At 44.7% G+C, this 17,768-nt stretch overlaps 1 protein-coding gene across 2 annotated transcripts in view; it reads left to right on the forward strand.

Annotated features, from left to right (window-relative positions):
• TTC7B (tetratricopeptide repeat domain 7B) overlaps positions 1–17,768 on the forward strand; it is a 245,588-nt gene that overhangs the window by 142,587 nt on the left and 85,233 nt on the right. For both annotated transcript variants that reach the window (XM_007471886.1, XM_007471885.1), the window contains 6 exons: positions 1,100–1,183; positions 2,169–2,273; positions 4,036–4,153; positions 6,394–6,451; positions 11,995–12,067; positions 14,604–14,764. In XM_007471886.1, the coding sequence (XP_007471948.1) occupies positions 1,100–1,183; positions 2,169–2,273; positions 4,036–4,153; positions 6,394–6,451; positions 11,995–12,067; positions 14,604–14,764 (599 nt within the window). The remainder of the gene's footprint in view (positions 1–1,099; positions 1,184–2,168; positions 2,274–4,035; positions 4,154–6,393; positions 6,452–11,994; positions 12,068–14,603; positions 14,765–17,768) is intronic.

The raw sequence follows: 17,768 nt of genomic DNA on the forward strand, positions 1-17,768 counted from the left end.
ATGGGTTTTCTCCCAGGTATGCAGGCCGAAGACTCTGGGGGCCCCCTTCACTCCCTACATCTCACCAGCCGCCCGCTCCTTCCTTGGGTGGCCCTTCCTTGCTGATTCTAATTCAGACACGTTTCTTGCTTCTGTCCTTGTTTCTGAAGTCCCTGGACCATTCTATCCACCTTATTCCTGGCCTTCATCCACCCTGGTCATACACCCCCCTCATCATACACCCCCCTCATCCCATGATCTCCCTTAGGTTCTGACGTGGTCGTGTCACTGTGCAGAAACCAGAGGCTCCTCATGGACTGAGTGACCTGCATTTATAGATCTCCCGCCTCGGGCGGGCACTGAGGAGACAGAGAAGACAGGATCTCTGCCCTGGATAGTTTCTCAGAGTGGGACTGGGCTGGACTGGGCTGGGCTGGGGCAGGTGAAGACATCACGTTAACACAGGTATGAACTCTGGGAACACAGAGGAGGGAGAACCAAAGCTGGGGAGGGGGAGGGAGATGGAACAACTCAGACAAGGAGCCGCCATGTCGGACTCTCAGTGACGCGGCCCCAGCCACGCCCGTGCCCTCAGCTGTGTTTATACTGGACCACTTGTCACCTCGAAGCATCCTCTTTCGTGCCTCCACGTCTTTGTTTGTCCCCCCTCTTCCCAGAGTACCGTTTCCGAATCCTAGCTATGTTTTCTCCCTTCTCATCCAACAAAACTGGCTCAAGTACCAGTCTTCCAGGATGCCATTCCTGATGCCCGTGACCACTTTCCCACAGTACTTTCTGTTTCCTCCTCTTGGGGCGCTTGTCAGTTGGAACCTTGTATTTGAGTAGTTGGTGTACCTGCCTCTTTGCCTGTATTGGATGAAAAGCTACTTGGGATCAAGGGTTGTGTTGTAGTCAGCTGTGGATTGCCCCCGGCTTCTGGCCCAGTGGGCTGCCTCGGGGGGCACCTCGGGAGGGTTCGGAGGAGCAGGGTGCTTTAAGCATTCCAGGGAAGCAGATGTGGTAGGACTGCTCTTAGTGCACACAGACGCACGCTCACACCTGCCCAGCTGCGCCACCGGCAATTCTTACCTGTCTGCATTTGTTCTTCTTTCCAAACCAGTGCTTAGAAAGAGCCATGAAGTTTGCCTTTGAGGAGTTCCACCTCTGGTACCAGTTTGCTCTGTCACTCATGGCTGCTGGAAAAGTGAGTCTCCCTTTGTGACATGCAATCCTCTGTGTTGATGGTTAACTTGAATTTCATGGGATGACGTGATGCCTGGTAGATGTCTACACCAGCTATTTGAAACCGTCCTGTGGTCATTTATAAATGAGCGATCGAATTTAATTATTTGGGGGCCAACATGGACACATCATTGAGAAGAAAATTTTGAAATTCTTGCCTTTTTCTAGTCATTGTAACTTTATTTATCTGAAGCTGTGGCTTAAAACTCAGGTCAGTTCTTCACACTGACCCCTTTCACTCATTTGAGAGTGTAAACTATTCCTGGCAGGGGAACTCTGCTAATTATCTTTAGCAAGATGTGATATGACACAGTGTATGGTATTGGCTGAAAGCAAGGGCTGTGGAGAGAGAGGCCTGGTGCTGACCTCGAAGCCGTGTGACCCATGGCAGGTCACTTAGTGTCTCAGCTTCCTCTTCCGTCTCATGGAGAAATGGTACCGACTTCACAGAATTGTCATCAGGTAGTGAGATGATACCCACAAGGTGTTTAGCATAGGACCCCCAAAACGAACACACTCAATAAAGATAATAGCCACTGTTATTCTTGTTAATTTGGGCCCTTTAGTGAATTGTAAAGTCTGAGACACAAGATTATTTGGGCGAAGTGAAGTGGTATGCTTTCAATTAGATAGTTTCTTTTTTATAATAATGTAAACCTCCACTGTCTTTATTTTTTTCTTACTTTTACAATGGCTACACAAGTAGGGAATAAAACTAGGGGGATTCCGGGGCAGCGTTTTCACTTGTTTTAACCGCAGTTTACTCCCCGGTCCCCCCAAAAGTTCCAAGCTCAGGTTATCACCATCCCCAGGCCCTTGCTTCATTGGGTGAAAGTTGGAAAACCTCATTAAGAGGGTATCCTAACCAGAAACCCCACTGGGAAGGCTTTAGTGTTTGGTTCTGTCAAAAATTTTGAGTTTCACAGAAATGATCTCCTTTTGCCAAGTCTGCTCGCGCGGTGAAGGTGCTGAAAGAGTGCATCCGCCTGAAGCCGGACGACGCCACCATCCCGCTTCTGGCCGCAAAGCTGTGCATGGGCTCCCTTCACTGGGTGAGTGGGGCTGGGGCCCTCCATGTGTGCGGGGGCTGCCACCCTTTTGATTCCTAGGCAGAGAGGAAATAGTAGCAGTTCATCAGCTACACAAAAGCAAGGCTGTTCAGAGCCCCGGGCTTCTGGGCCGGGCTACAGCCCTCCTCAGGCCTCAACCCCACCCCAAGGACTTCGGGAAATCAGTACAACTCCAGGTGTTTCTTTTTCATGGGAATGCGCTTCAAAAGTAGGAATGGTAAGATGGAATTCCTACTCAGATGCATCCTGTGTGTAAGTCATATGGGACTGAAAAAGTCTATGTCACTCAGTGATTCCCTCCTAGGAGAGCCTGAGCTTTTCTGTAAAGCCAAGAGTCAACCTCTACGTTAGCTTATGTGTAAACCCAACTTCCTTCATTCCTCTTCCTGCACAGAGGCTTTTCCGCTTCAAATGTTCTTGTTCAGCTTTGAATCTGGGAAGAGCCTGATTTGTAACAAGTGTAGTACCTCAAAAACGTACTGTTTGAGCAGAAACTAGAAAACTCAATCGATCGCCACATACGATGGAGTTTGAATGTCTTTCTCTAAATTCATGTCAAGGTTAGTGATAAGAAGAGGTTGCCCAAAAGACTGAGACACCTGGCTGAGGTTTTTTTACCATTATGGTCCTTGCTGCTCGTTTTTTTCCATTTATTCTCACCCAGCAGGGCGAAAGTAAACATTGTGAAGAAAGTGCCCAACTTTGGTCAAATTTTTCTTGGGAAGGTGTGGAAGAAAAAACACATTTTGAAATGTGGCTCTCACCTGAAACACAGCTGTGGAGGTGTTGTGTGGTCCGTGCAGGTTTTAACACTTTGGTGTGGCAAGTGAGCGGACATGCAGGCAGGCTCTGAGAGTGGCTGGAGCAGTGGACCGAATCTTTCGGTTTTGAAAATGCCAGCTTCCAGCTGTGACTCTGCCACACTCCTTCCAGCGATGGCATCGTTCATCACCATAACACCTAACATAAACCTGACTCTTTTTTACAAGATGAGAATAACAAATCTTTTCTGTATTTTTTTTACATTTTTATCATTAAAATTTCCAGATACCACAAAAGTAAGGAGTATAATCAACTATCATCCATGTACTATCACCCAGCTTCAATAACATCAACACTTACCATACCCCGAAGGAGCAAATCTTATTATTTTTGCCTCTAGTGAGTTGTGCAAAAGGTCTTATTGTGGGTGTAGTTTACAGGTGCACATTTTTCCCCTTGGAACCTGCCAGTGCGAGGTCTGTGTGCGGTGTACTGTAAAATAAATAGATGGAGTTTTGAAATTTCTAACAGCTTGTGGGAAAGAGAATCCAAGCCTAAAAGATTCTTTATGTCATGCAAAAAAGGAAAGACCCAAGCACAAAATATTTCAAGAACTTTATTCTTTACAAATTATACACACATATATATATAACTTCTGAATACCTAGCACAATCTAATTACAGAGCCAATCAGTGAAAAACAGAGACGACAAAGAGCCCCACCAAGTATGAAAGTGACCTTGGAAAAGAGGGCAAAAAAGCAATAAGGAAAGGTTTAAAGCAAAAAGGCAAGGTGGGAATCCTGAGGACTGTTGAGAAGCTGAAATACAGAAAACAGAATCACCAGAGTGGAACTGGAAGATCTGGGAGTTATTTTCACAGTGACTCATCAGAAATTGCTTAGGACAGCAGATGCTTATGGGAACTCATGTTAGAAATTCTGCAGGATGTTGGTGTTGTTTTTAACTTACCTGGTTTTTCAGTTGGAAGAGGCTGAGAAGTTTGCCAAAACCGTCATTGATGCGGGAGAGAAAACGTCAGAGTTCAAGGCCAAAGGCTACTTGGCCCTGGGGCTTACATACAGTCTGCAGGCCACTGACGGTGAGCGAAGTCCCCGCCCACGGGAGCTGGGGAGCCACCAAGTCTGCACTGCAGGACCGGCCCATCCCCTGTCTCAGGAGGGCACATGGCTGGTTCCTCGTTTGCCGTCCTGTGGGGACCTGCCACCGCTGTCCTCTTTGCTTGGACCGGTCGGAGAATGGGAGGGAAGAAATGCAGGCCCTGTGCCCCGGCTCCCAGGCCCTCTTCACAGGTGCACTGTGCTGGTGGTGCCCAGCTGGCAGCTGTAGGGATCTGTCTTGAGGAGTGAGGTGAGCAGGGCCCTGAGAGAGAATTCACCCCGCCCAGCCTCCACCTGACTCTGCCCCAGCGCTTGGCCTGAGCTCTCCCCATGTGGAGGGATGTTGGGTCTTAGGCTAGGAATGCTTAGGCTTAAGCATTCAGGGCCCACCTCCTCCAGAGAGCATCCCTTGATTTATCAGTACCTGCCCCTTCTCCATTTGCACTTTTTTTTTTTTTTTTAAACAACTCTTTTTTATTTATTTATGTTTTGGCCATGCCGTGCAGCGTGTGGGATCTTAGTTCCCCAGCCAGGGATCGAGCCCATGCCCCCTGCAGTGGGAGCGCGGTGTCTTAACCACTGGACCGCCAGGGAAGTCCCCATTTGCACATTTTAATTCACAGATACGTACATGTGTAGTATAGCGGCTCATAGCACATGCAGTAACATTACACGTTTGGGATGTATTTACTGTTTCGGTGGATGGGCTTCCGGCTAAAAAAAAAAAAATCTTAATTATGTTTTCTATACTTAATGAGTTTTCAATTATATGTTTGCAGAAAAGGTAAATTGGTAAATTGTTTTTCTGAACTCTTTCTATTATTCCTTTTACATTTTGTTGTTAAATGTAACAAAAATACCAAAAAAAAATCTCAGAAATGATTGTCCAACTCAGTGAATTAGTATAAGGGAAAGTATTCTTATAAGCAGCACCCTGCTTAGGAGATGGAACCTTGCCAGCTACCTGGGAGCCCTTTAGGTGCCCCTCCCAATCACAAGCCCCCTTAAGAGAAAGCACTACACTGACTTTTATGGTACTCATTTTCTTTTGCTTTCTTTGTAATTTCGCTATAGTTTATTTTACACGTTACCCCAAATCTTTCTTTCCTCTGCCCTAAAATGTCAAAGACCCTGGAGAAGTTTTGCATATCAACTGATTTTTCAATCATGGATTTTTTTGCTAATTTTTCATATATACTGGCAATACGCAGAACATTTTTTTTACTATAGTAGGCTTTCAGTGAAGGGTAAATTTCATACCATATATTTATCCATATAACTTCTTAGTTGAGACTCTACACCTAATTAGCCCTGTAATTTTGGGAGAGTCACGTGACCCTGCTGGGTCTCATGTATCCTGTTGTATCCATGGTTCTCTTGGGACAGCTCTCTGGGTGCCTCTAGCTCATTCACTGTTGTTCTAAGTTAGTCATGGCTTACAGCTACATCCAGCTCTGGGCAGCCTTCCACCATCCTCAGAGCGATGTCAGGATGGGATCTGCCATGTTGGATTTGTTAGATAAGGACCATCTCCAGGTGCACCCGTGAATAGGTTCCTCTAGGACTTTTTCTGTTGTCCCAGTAAAAAGTACCTTTTTAGTTTCTACAAGACTCTAAGGTGGCATTTCTCACATGCTGTCTACAGGGGAAGTGTTGAGCTGATTTTCCAGTATCAGTGTTGGGTTTGCCCTGTCTGTCCCTGCTGTTCACATCAAGGCATTAAAAGTCCTAGCCATTGCCTCCGTGAATTAAACTGGCCTTCCATGGCGTCAGGCTAGTGTCCTTGGTTTTCGGTGCCAGAAGGAACTCTGAAGGCCGTCAAATCCACCCACTGGTGCTTGAATCTCTTCTATTCCATTCTGGCAGAGCCATTCTTCACCCGTGAATTACATGCCTGCCCTTGAGAATGTTTTCCTCTCTGGAGTTCCCAGCTGGTCTTTTGAAGACAGGCTGCTATTCCTGGGGGTACCAAGAGTGACCAGCCAACTCTCACTCTCGCCTTGGCATGGTTCCACAGTTATGCCCAACAAGTGCAAGGGCCTCAGGCTTACACAGCCTTCGTTTCCCATCCTCGACAGTGCCTGGGACAGGACTGGGCACATAAGCTCCCAGAATTTGTTGCTCTTAATCCAGTCAAATGTTTAGTTTTTGTGATGAGTTTTCTATTTGTCAGAAACTCCCTGATCTCCCATGCCACTGACTAATCGAACCCTTTTCTTAGCTTCTTTGCGAGGGATGCAGGAGGTCCTACAGAGAAAGGCGCTTCTTGCATTTCAGAGGTGAGTGGGAGTTCATCTTTTCACTCGGCTGTACATAATGACACCAAAGTATGATAAGTATAAAAAGAAGAGATATTTATAAAGATTATGTAAACAGTGTTTTACCCCTGGGAGTCTTTCCTCTTGAGTACCGAACAGACAGTATAAAACTTGCTGCATCACTTGTTGCCATGTAAATCTGCGTCCTTGATCTGTTTATTCATTCGGGCACATTTTATTCATTCCTAATAAAGCGATTTCAGCTCTAAGAGAGGTACTTTTTTATGTCTAGGGAGATGATTGCTTTTATTAAAGACATTTTTTATCATCTAGAAAAAGGATCATTCTTTGCAACCTTTTTTTTTTTAACATGTCAATCTGCAGATTTTTATATTACGAAATGAAAAGGCCAGATTTTAGGGCAGTCTCTGAAATACTTATAAGACAGTCAGGCCGGCAGGTCCCAGGCCTCTCCATCCTCTCCATGCTCTGTAATACCTTATGCTTATCTCCATCACTGTACCTTTCATGAAATTAGGAGAAGGCCTTATAATTAGCGACCGCTTGCATGTCACAGTGGCCTTTCACACCCCTTACTTGATCCCACCTCACACCAATAAGGCAGATGGAACAAGTCGTGTGTTCACTGCAGGTGAGGGACCGAGATGCAGGGATGAAGAGCCGGAGTCCTGTAGCTATTGAAGTCCGGAAGGTCAAGGTCTCTGACGCTGACTGGCTTCTCTGGTACCTACTACACCACACTTCCCTCATTTTCTTCTTATTGCAGGCATAATAAATCACTAACATGAATCACTGTTTGAAAGTATAGCCCCATGATGTCCAATCTAGAATTGGTATTGATCCTGTCACCTTAAATATATCTGAGTTACTTGATTTCTTGGAATTATATTAGAAACTTAGTTACTTAACCAAAAAGTTTTACGAGGACCTCTCAATACCTAATAACCGTTGTTAGATTTCTTTCCTTAGAACTAGGGTTGCCTGCAGATTTGTCACAGTGTACATGCTCCTTTTTATCACGAAATCATTATCACTTGGTTTCTGAAACACTTTCATCTCTTTTCTTTCCATTTCCTAGCAGGCTTGCCCATAGCTCCTTCACGCTGCCAGTCCCAGACTGGTTAATGACAGAAGGTACCAACTGACAGCTGCAAACAGACCTCCTATCTCTGTGCTAAGTTTTTGTTGATATTCTTCAGCACGGAGTGTGGAAAGCATTTCCATTTCAAATGATTTGGAGTTTTAAATTTTCCAGTCCTAGTTTGTAAAACCCACACATGGATGCCTAAGAAAGTGGTCATTACATCTGTTTCACTGTTTCACTTTCCTTAAATCAGCTCATCTTACTGGCTCTCTAAAAACAGCCATGGTGGTGGTCTGCCTTGAGCCGCAGAATTCATAACTTCATATTACATAACAGCTGTTCCATTGGCCTGAATTTCTTTTTGTTCCTCTTTTGCTTAGTTTCTAATTCAAAGGGATTTTTTAAATATTAGTTCATATGGGAATAAAGCGGAATAAAATCCTACTAACCTACGTGATTATATTGGGGAAGGCTAACCTAAATTTGTATTTATATGTATTTAAGGATATTTTTCAAAGTAATAAAAATATTTGGTTTCAAGTACACATTAACTAGGGCTATCCTAGTGTACTATACAAAAGTCTATAAGGGAAAGATTTTAAGTAAATAAAAAGGATTTGTATTACTTCTTATATGTAAATGAGTATTTAAAAATCACTTGGATGAGAAATATTTTCTTACTTTATATTTTAAATCTTCTCCCCACAATTCTGTTAATACTATTGTTTAGCAAATTTTGTTTAAAAAGAAAACGGTGTATCTCAAAAAGTGGTGAGGTTGCAGATATAGCGCGTGAAAATTAACTCAATTATGCCCAGAGTCAGAATTCAAAAAGGTTTGCTCTCTCCTGGATTCAGAGAGGTGATTTTTGAAGACATCCCAGTTGCATGATTGCATCTTAATGTTGAGACCCTCAGCTGTTCATACACTCATAAGCTCAGCCCGAGAGGCTGAACCAATTCATATGTCCTGTACAAAATTATAGTGAAGAAAAACTGTTGTTTGCAAAGCTTTCTAAGATGCTGTATTGATCTCAGTGGTGGCTCCTGGGGGCTCTCACATCCTACAGGGAAAAGCCAGGCTGGAAACAGTCGGGCGCATGTCTCAGTGACTTGCCCCCCAGCATGCAGGAATCCGGGCTACGTGGTGTCACTGGTGTTTATCACTCAGTGTGGTAGAAGGGACACAATCTCACAATCTCACTTTTATTTTCCTCTCCCACTCCTAGCTTGAATTTAAGTTTGAATGTGGTATGTTTTGTGGGTATGGAGTGACCAGCCAGCCCGGTTTGTTGGGAACTGAGCAGTTTCCCAGAATATGGGACTTTCAGTGCAAAAACCAGGAAAATACAGGACAAACCAGGACAAGTGGGTCATCCTACGTGTGTAAGTAATGGGAGGTCCCTGAGTAATAGATTTAACCAGATTTGCCCTTTTCTTTCTTAACATAATGATACACTAATCCCATGTCTACTGTAATCAGGATTGAAGGGGACTTCAAGGAGAATTGGCCAAATAAGGCAGCAGGGTGATATGGTGGAGAGACCAGGCCTCGGAATTTCACTTCTGGCTTTACCTCTTTTGCTTGATGTTCTCGAACAAGATGCTTAATAGTAGATGCTTCATAAATTGTAGTTATTATTGTTACAAGGTACATGTCTTAATGGACCAGGGTCAAAATTGATCAGCTGTCTCTGTATTCTTGGTCCAGCTCCAGAGGATGTTGGAGCCAGAGTCTAGGAGAATGACGGGGTGGACCTCAGGGCAGTCTAAGTTTTAGCCAGGTGATCTGGGAGGCCCATCGCATGCACTCCAGTAGCAGTCTGGCATACACTTCTCAGGGCACTGCTCGTACTGCACTGTAATGATCATTTAGGTCTCCCCCTCTGTGGTGTTGGGGGGAGCTCCTCAAGGAAAGGCACTTGTATTATTCATCTCCAAGCTCCCTAAAAGTTAACACAGGGCCTGGCATCACAGTAGGTACTGCATAATGTGGATGGATGGGTGAGTGGATGGATGGATGGATGGATGGATGGATGGATGGATGTTTGGATGGATGCATAGATGGATGGGTAGATGGATGGATGGATGGGCAGGTGGGTGGATGGGTGGATGGGTGGATGGATGGATGGGTGGGTGGGTGGTTGGATGGATGGATGGATAGATGAAGGGGTAGATGGATGGATGGGTGGATGGGTAGATAGATGGGTGCCCTCAGTGGGCCAGTGTCTTGCAATTCTTACTTTTCCTATGGAATAAAAATGGAATTAATGGGTATGGAGGTGCTTTGACAAGGGAAACACTTGGTGAGCATCCCTTGTAGTAACATTTTTTAGGTCTCTGATTTTCTCTTAGCAGCCTCACCAGGTGCTCACAGCATGGGAATGGGATTCATAGCGCTGCTCTAAATTCATGTACGGAGTCCAGCAAGCTTGCAGTTTTCAAGATCCCTGATGTCCTTCCTCTCACCTGCATTGCTTGATGATTTCTGTCAAGCACGTTTTCTGTGGGCGTACAAATGTGGTGTTGTCACAGGAAGCCTAGCTGCCGAAGTTGTCCTGCGCAACTGGAGCACGTTTTCAGGAGTCTACCTGAGATGAACATCTTGCACGTTTTCTAGTTTTTTTGAGCATCTCCATGTTTCCTTTTTTCTTTCATAGGCTAAAGTGGCCAGTTTAACATATTAGCCAAATTATTGAAATAAGGTTTTTTTTTAAATGTGTATGCTTAAGTTGTGCCTCATTAGAAATTTGGCTGTTGGATATTCATTATTAGCCAAGTTGACGATTCTTCCGATGTTGTCCTAATGTACCCCAGTGATGCCAAGATTTCTAGCACTTCTGTTTGTTCCTTAGTGCTGTGGCTAACAGTTAATAATCATTTGAAGAGGCTAAGGTAGGGCCTTTGGTCAGAACTATTCTTATCCACACCCTGAGTTCACCAGACCATTGTCAGCTTTTCACTTGGTTGGTGTTGGGTAGAAACAACTGTGATTTGATTTAACTTCATTTGTAAAAAATCTAGGCTGTGCTGAGAAAATTATAGCTCTGTGGAATTCTTTTTGAGGGTTGTAGAAAGCTGGTTTAATTGTGAAAGAAGATGAGATAAAATAAATAATGCTAAATTCAAAGTCTCTTCATAATCCATTTTGTATTCATTTTCCCTGAATAATTGGGAGAGACAGAAACCATGACATTCCAGTCTCACTTTTTATGAACACCAAAGAAAAATGTTCTTTGATGTACAAATTCATGGAAAAACCAATGCCTGTCAAGTAATAAAAACTGGGGCATGCTGAGTAGGCCTCTGCTAGAAATAAGACATCTCAAAGGGCAACACAGGCAAATCCTCAGCCTCAGCCTCTTAGACTAAAGTGAGAAGAGTCCTAAGGCCGTGTCTGGAGGCAAACTTACTAGTGACGATTCCCCAGGGATGGGGGTTTTGCTCTTAAGGTTAAAAAAAGGACAGAGGACACCCCCCACCCCCTAGTTCCCCGCAGTTGCTTGTGGTAAGATACAATTGACTTCCACATAAAAGCAAGAATGACGTGTCTGCCATCAAGTAGGAGGCCAGCATAGCCTCTTCCCACTGGTGTCAAAAGCCAGCTGATAGACTAAGTCTGGTGTCTGGCCACAAAGTCTTACATGTCATGGTTGCATGTAATTAGTTAAACTGCATGGAACTTAGTAGAAGCTTCAGAACACTGAATGAATAGCCTCCATTTCTCTCTATAGTTCATCAAAAAACCAGAACCTCATTTTACAAGCAAAGCCGGGCCTTTGATTTTCATATGGTTTCCCTGAAATCCAGAAATCTGGATAAAGTAGTGTTAAGACCAAGCGAAAACTTAACCAAAGCAGCCATCGCCTTGCCAAGTATGCTCACAGCCTCACCGTGTCCCAGCGTGACACGTGGGCCTCTCCTGCTCAGCCCAAGGTAGGCGTCTCCTGGGGAGGTCGGACCTCGGGGCCTGTGGCTTCTTCAGCCCCGGGCTCCTTCTCAAAGTCAAGGCCCATTGGCTGCCATTTCAGATGCTAAACAAAACAGAGACATGCTCCTGTGTCATTCCCGTGTACAGTGGCAAGAGGAAACATGCGTGCCATTTGTTCGTGGACAGAAGAGAAGAGTTTAAATGAAACATTAAATAGTTAAATTAAATACGGGGCCTTTGGTAAAATAATTAATAAGAACCTCCTGTGTAGCACAGGGAACTCTACTCGGTACTCCGTAATGACCTATATGAGAAAAGAATCTGAAAAAGAGTAGACATATGTATAACTGATTCACTTTGCTGTACAGCAGAAACTAACACATTGTCAATCAACTATACTCCAATAAAAATTAATTTTAAAAAAGTATGGGGCCTCGGTATAAATAAAAATACAAATGGGAGTACTTGTTTGACATGGAAAGTAAGAATGGCCTCTCTCATGTACTAATAGCTGCAAATACTTTTTCAGGGCCCACAGCCTGTCACCTACAGATCACCAAGCAGCTTTCTACCTGGCTCTGCAGCTTGCCATCTCCAGACAGGTCAGTTCTCCAATGTTCCCACACTTGGTGCCTGTTCTGTCTTGATACAGTTTGAGGGAGTAGCTGACCTGCTTTCCTTCACCTGAGGCTGACCCGGAGCCAGGGACTCTCCTCAGAGGCCGCTGCCTCCTCGCAGTGAAGACCCTGGTGTTTCGGTCAATTGGAGCATTAGCTGTGAAGACACAAGGCAGGCAGGCTCTGCTTTTGGAGATTAAATCTGCAAATCTGGAGGGCCCCACGTGGGGTCGGACGGCAACAGGGGATGCAGCACATGGTATAAACCCTGACTGAGGAGCCCTCAGACAGCCTTTGTCCCTTGCTAACAGAGCCCAGTGGTGACCTGCAAGGTGGGGATTTAATCACTGGTGGGGCCTGGTCGTCATAAGGGTATCAGTGATTGACAGGAAGATGCCAGCGAGTGTAGACAAAAGACACCAGTTCCTTTCAAATATGTAGAAGATATGAACAATTACACACAGTGGCTCCTCGAAAGAGGAGACTCGACAGTATTCTCCCTGCTGGAGGGGCAAAGCTTTGTCGGTCTTCATCTTCCCAGCGGCAGCTTCCAGAAGCTGCCTTTGCCATTCTCATACCCTCCCGTTCCCTCCCAGCTGTTCTGGAGACTCCGGCCCCATGTCTGCCTGCCCACCACGTGCAAGACACTGGTGGTAACCCCAGCACAATCCTAAGTGCTGACTGGAGGGTGAATCGAAGGTCAGCTCCCCAGACATGCCATTCCCCTGGCAGGCCTGGGCTGTCCGCATGTGTCCGACTTCCCGGAGGCCAGGGAATGGTGCCAAGAAGTGGCTCCCCTTGGCAACCTGGGGACCAAGGAAACCAAGAGAGCTCGTCTGTCTAGGTCCTCTCACCTGGCATGGTGTGGCTCAAAGCTGGCCTGATCGCGAGCTGCTGCGGAGACAGCTGTGGGCTGGTGACCCACCGTCCGGTCTCTCTCCTCCTCCAGGAGCTCCGCTCGCCTTGTCCTTGAAGCCCCCTTCCCACAGCAGCCTGCTCCTCTGCTTCCTCTTGCCCAGCTCTCTTGTTCAGTATCTTTCTCACTAGACCTTAGGTTTCCTGAGGGCAGGAACCCACATCTGTCATCATTGCTTTGCGCTGGCAGCGGGGACACTGCCTGACCCGTGGTAGGCCCTCACTAATACTCATTGAATGAAGGAACCAGCTTCGAATTCCTTCAAGTCCGCCTAGCCCTTAAGGACCTCACTTTGCACCCTGTATCAGTTTTTTCCCGATTACGCTAGTCATCCCTAAAAACGGATATCATGGGTGTACCTGCCTTTTGACCCTCCCAGAATACCAGTGCTGTTTACACAGCAGCCTGTCCCCCTGGGGAGGGGAGCAGTAGATGGAGCCTTCTGGGTGCAGCAGCCTTAGTGAACTGACGTGTAGGGCTGGATGATCCCTTCCCTCTGTGATAGCTGTGATTCTACGGCTCAAAACAGAAAGCCTCTGTAACCAGCATTTTTAACTTAGATGCATCAAAAATGGTATTTCAGAGAGGAAAACGAATAGATTTGGTAAAGAAGGAAGTCACGGTTTCCTACTAAGGAGTGAGGTTACTGAGGGTTTGGGAAGAAGCAGGAGAGCTGAGAAGAGGTCCAGCCAGGGCCCGGAGTTGGAGGGGAGACAGAAAGGAGTCCCTGGGGTGACCGTGTAAGAATGCCTCAGTCTTGAGCCTGTTTCAAAATCCAGCTTCAGGTTCTAATTCTCCCTAGGTACTGTTAAACCTGCACAAAATCTCGGGTGTTCAGATACCCATTATGTATGCATTGTATCCACCCTTGTGCTTGGGTGATTTTGAAGAAAGTCTTGAAGAGCTGTTGGATTTTGAAGGTTAAGGTTGTATCTGGTCCTACTTAAATTTGGATACACCTGCTCTGTATGTGGCATTGCAGTTTGTTTCTTGGGTGGAGTTCCTTTGGACTGTAGTTTGGAAAGGTGTGGGGTTGGTTAGTTTGTTTGCATAGTTCCTTGATGTCTAACGGAGATGCAGGACAAAGGGACTTGAAAAGAATCACAGGTGTCTGATCCTTTGGAAAGCTCTGTTTAACGTTCTGAAACTTATCAAGCAGTTTAATTTCAGTACTACTTAAAAAATCAGAGCAGTTCAGCTAAGTAAGTTTCATTCCAATAAAAACTGCTGGCAATTTGTTATGTGTCTCCATTTAGAGTGAAATTATCTTGGGCATAATCGAAAGTAAATCAGTTTTGTGGAAAAAGAGACAAATTGTTTAGGGAGAAGTAAACGATTTGGTATTGGCAGTTATACTGAGAAACAGAGTCTCTTGTATCACTTCATTAGTCATACTGTTGCTTGAAGGGAGCCTCTGTTTTCGTGTTTGTGGTTAATATCCTGGGGCTGCCATGAAGATGGTTTAAAATCTGAGTGTGGCACATGGTGAAACAACTCCTTATATTTACAGAGAATCAGATACTGAAATGGTGGCTCGTGTGTGTGTGTGTGTGCGCACGCGCGTGCGTGTGTTTAAAAATTCTTTCTGGTTTTGTTTTAAACCAGATACCAGAGGCCCTGGGGTATGTCCGCCAAGCTCTTCAACTTCAAGGCGATGATGCCAACTCCCTGCACCTCCTTGCCCTCCTGTTGTCAGCACAAAAGCATTACCATGATGCTCTGAATATCATTGACATGGCCCTGAGTGAATATCCAGAAAATTTTATGTAAGTGATACTGGACTTGTCTTTCCTTATACAGAAGGTATTGAATTTACTTCTCCCAATCTATCTAAGTCCTTCATGCACATCCTGGTGGCAAATAGTACAGAATCCCCTTTACTCTTGTTTTTTCATGATATTTAGAAACAAACATAGTCTTCAGGTCAACCTGAGTTGAAATACCTCATCCATTCTTTCCCAATGTGTACCTCTGAGACATACAAGATGATTTTAAATGCATTGTGGATGAACATTTTTATTTTAATAGTTATGCATTTTAAAATGTACATTAGAGAAAATACAGCTGCCTATCAAAGTGTGATTTCATAGAAATTATTGCTCAGAGGGAGACTAAGAATTTTTAAATGAGTTGTTTTAAAGTGAATCTAAAGGGAAATATTAATATACGTGGATGTGGCAAAAGCTATGTTGAACAAACTCCAGTGACTGAAATTTGGGAAACATTGCTTTATAGCTTGTTTGTCCCACGTTACATAAAGGACTCCCATTATTTCCAGGTGATTACTATATTTTAGGCAACTTTGATCTGGATACCTGACCTCTTTGTGTCTTAGGTTTATTCTCTAGGAAATGGAATTCCTTAAATCAATCAGCAGTATTTGTTCGTAACCTAAGAATTGTCATTACAAACTGCCATGTGCTGGAATTGTCTGCTTATTCACCTCTTCCCTCTGAATCCCTGAATCCAGGCCTGTTGATTAGGCTTTGTTGAGAAGGACATTGTCTTTTGGGCTACTCATTTTATCCTCAGTGGAGTAGCTTAGTAACCAGTACACAGTGGCCAGAAACAGTAAACAGTCCTGCAGGCTGGCAGGTTCTCATTGTCTAAGTGGCAGGGTCAGCAGTGGGTGGGGGCGGCCTGGGGCAGGGGGAGAAGGGAAGGCAGGCTCTCTCCACTTCCAGAAATAATGCAAATTTTAAGTGGATCCGCCTTGGCTTTATTTCTCTGCCTCATCACCTCACTGTGGTTTTAATCAGTGCGTTTCAGCAAACTCCCCTGGGAAAATTGGTTCACACATTTCCATTACAAACATTTCTTTGTCTTCAAGTGAAAAGGGCACTTCTCTTCTCCCCATCGGGAAAATTCTCATTATAATCCAGGAAACCTCTGACTAGAGATTTCTCTTGTAGGTTCAGCTATTTATGCAGAGTGAATTAAAGAGCTTTGCCACTTGCTCACGGAGTACATCTCAAAATGCACACGGAGTACATTTCTGGATTTTATCCAAAGCTGGTTAGCCCGTGGAACCGTCAAGTGGTTAAAGCACTTTCAAAAATACTCGGCCCTTTAGCCCTCAGTGGAGTAGAGCCTGATGCAACTGAATTCAGTTTCTCTCATCAATACTCTTATATAAAGTGGCTGCCCCTGCCTCCCAAGCCCAGCACCTTCATTGGATGTTCGTTAGATGTTAGATGTTAGACTCCAGCATGTGGCTCTTGCGTAGACAGCCTGGGGTGTCATCTGAGAGGAGAGGAGGCTTATTAAACTAACAGCCACACTGCACAGTAAGCAGTAAACAGTGGTGGCTAATATGGTAATTTAGCCTCCAAGTGACAGCAGCTGACAGCCTTTTCAAGTAGTAGAAGGAAGGAACAGCAGTAGAGGTATTTGAGGAATGCGAGCCTGTTATTTTAATGTTAAGCTGTAAGCTCAAAAAAGCAAAGCATATGGCAGCAGGGCTGAGAGCCTCTGATGACTTGCTTGCTTTTCAAATATTTGTATTTCTTCCTTTGTGATGGGAAACTTTTTCCTCCCAAGAATACTTTATTAAAAGTTGGGGCCAGATATAGTCAGTGGATCCCATGGTTTCTTCCCAACCTGGCTAAAACATTTCAACACCAACCCAAATGAGATTACGTGGGCACCTGTCCCAACTGCCATGTAGCATTATCCGTATGTTTGTGACAAGCTTGTCTCCAGCAGAGCTGCAGACTCTCGGAAGCCTGGGATGTCCTCGTGTCTCTCGTGTCCCAGCAGCCATAACCTACCACAGACTGAGTGTGTAGTGGATGTTCCCTCGGCCCCTTCCCTCTGCTAGGGTCAGGCCTGTCCGACTGTTGAACCAAGAAGTGATTTCACTGGCCTCTTAGCCTGATGCAGAGAATTACAGAGCTTTTTGGTCTCCGTTAAACGTATTCAAGATACTTAACCACCATCTTTTGTCACTTCATGGTGACAGGAAGGACGGGTAACCCTGGAGAGACCAGGGGCTCCCCCAGGGGCAGTGAGCTGTCCTGGTCAGTGCATTGAAGGCATTCATACATGGTGATCACTCAGTAATTGAGAGACATTCATATTAATAGTGTTACTACTGATACAGTGTCTTCAAATGTAATATTTTAGAATCCTTTAAAATGATTAAATATTGAGTAGAAGCAAAAGGCTATTTATTAAATCTATTTAAAATAATAATACAACTAACCTATGTATACCCACTTCTTAACTTAAGAAAAAGAACATTAGTGTTGCCTGTGAATTTCCTGTGCACTCCTGCTGTCCTCTTCCCTGACCTCTCCCCGCACAGGTTAACCACCATCCTGAATTCTAAAAAACTTTTTAATGATCTCCTTACACCACTCGCTTTCATTGCTTAACATTGTGTTTCTGAGGGTCATCCTTCTTGCATACAACAGCAATTTGTTCATTTATACTGACGAATAGTACTTTATTGTATAAGTATACCAAGGTTTCTTTTTCTGGTTTACCGTAAGCGGATATGTGGGTTGTTTTCAGTTTTCAGCTGTTACACGAACGATGCTGCTGTAAATATCCTTGCACAGTCCTCCTCGTGCCCATGTGCAAGCATTTCATCAGGTAGACACCTAGGAGCGGAATTGTTGAGTCATAGGATGCGTGTATCTTCAGTTTTACCAAATAATTCCAAACTGTTTTCCATAGCGGTTGTGTCCGTTTACATCTCCAGCAGCAGTGCCCACGGGCCCACGCAACTCCAGACACCAACACTTGGTGCCCTCAGACTTGTTGGTT

This window comes from Lipotes vexillifer, unplaced genomic scaffold (genome assembly GCF_000442215.2).
Source record: "Lipotes vexillifer unplaced genomic scaffold, Lipotes_vexillifer_v1.1 scaffold751, whole genome shotgun sequence".
Taxonomy (NCBI): Eukaryota; Metazoa; Chordata; class Mammalia; order Artiodactyla; family Lipotidae; genus Lipotes; species Lipotes vexillifer.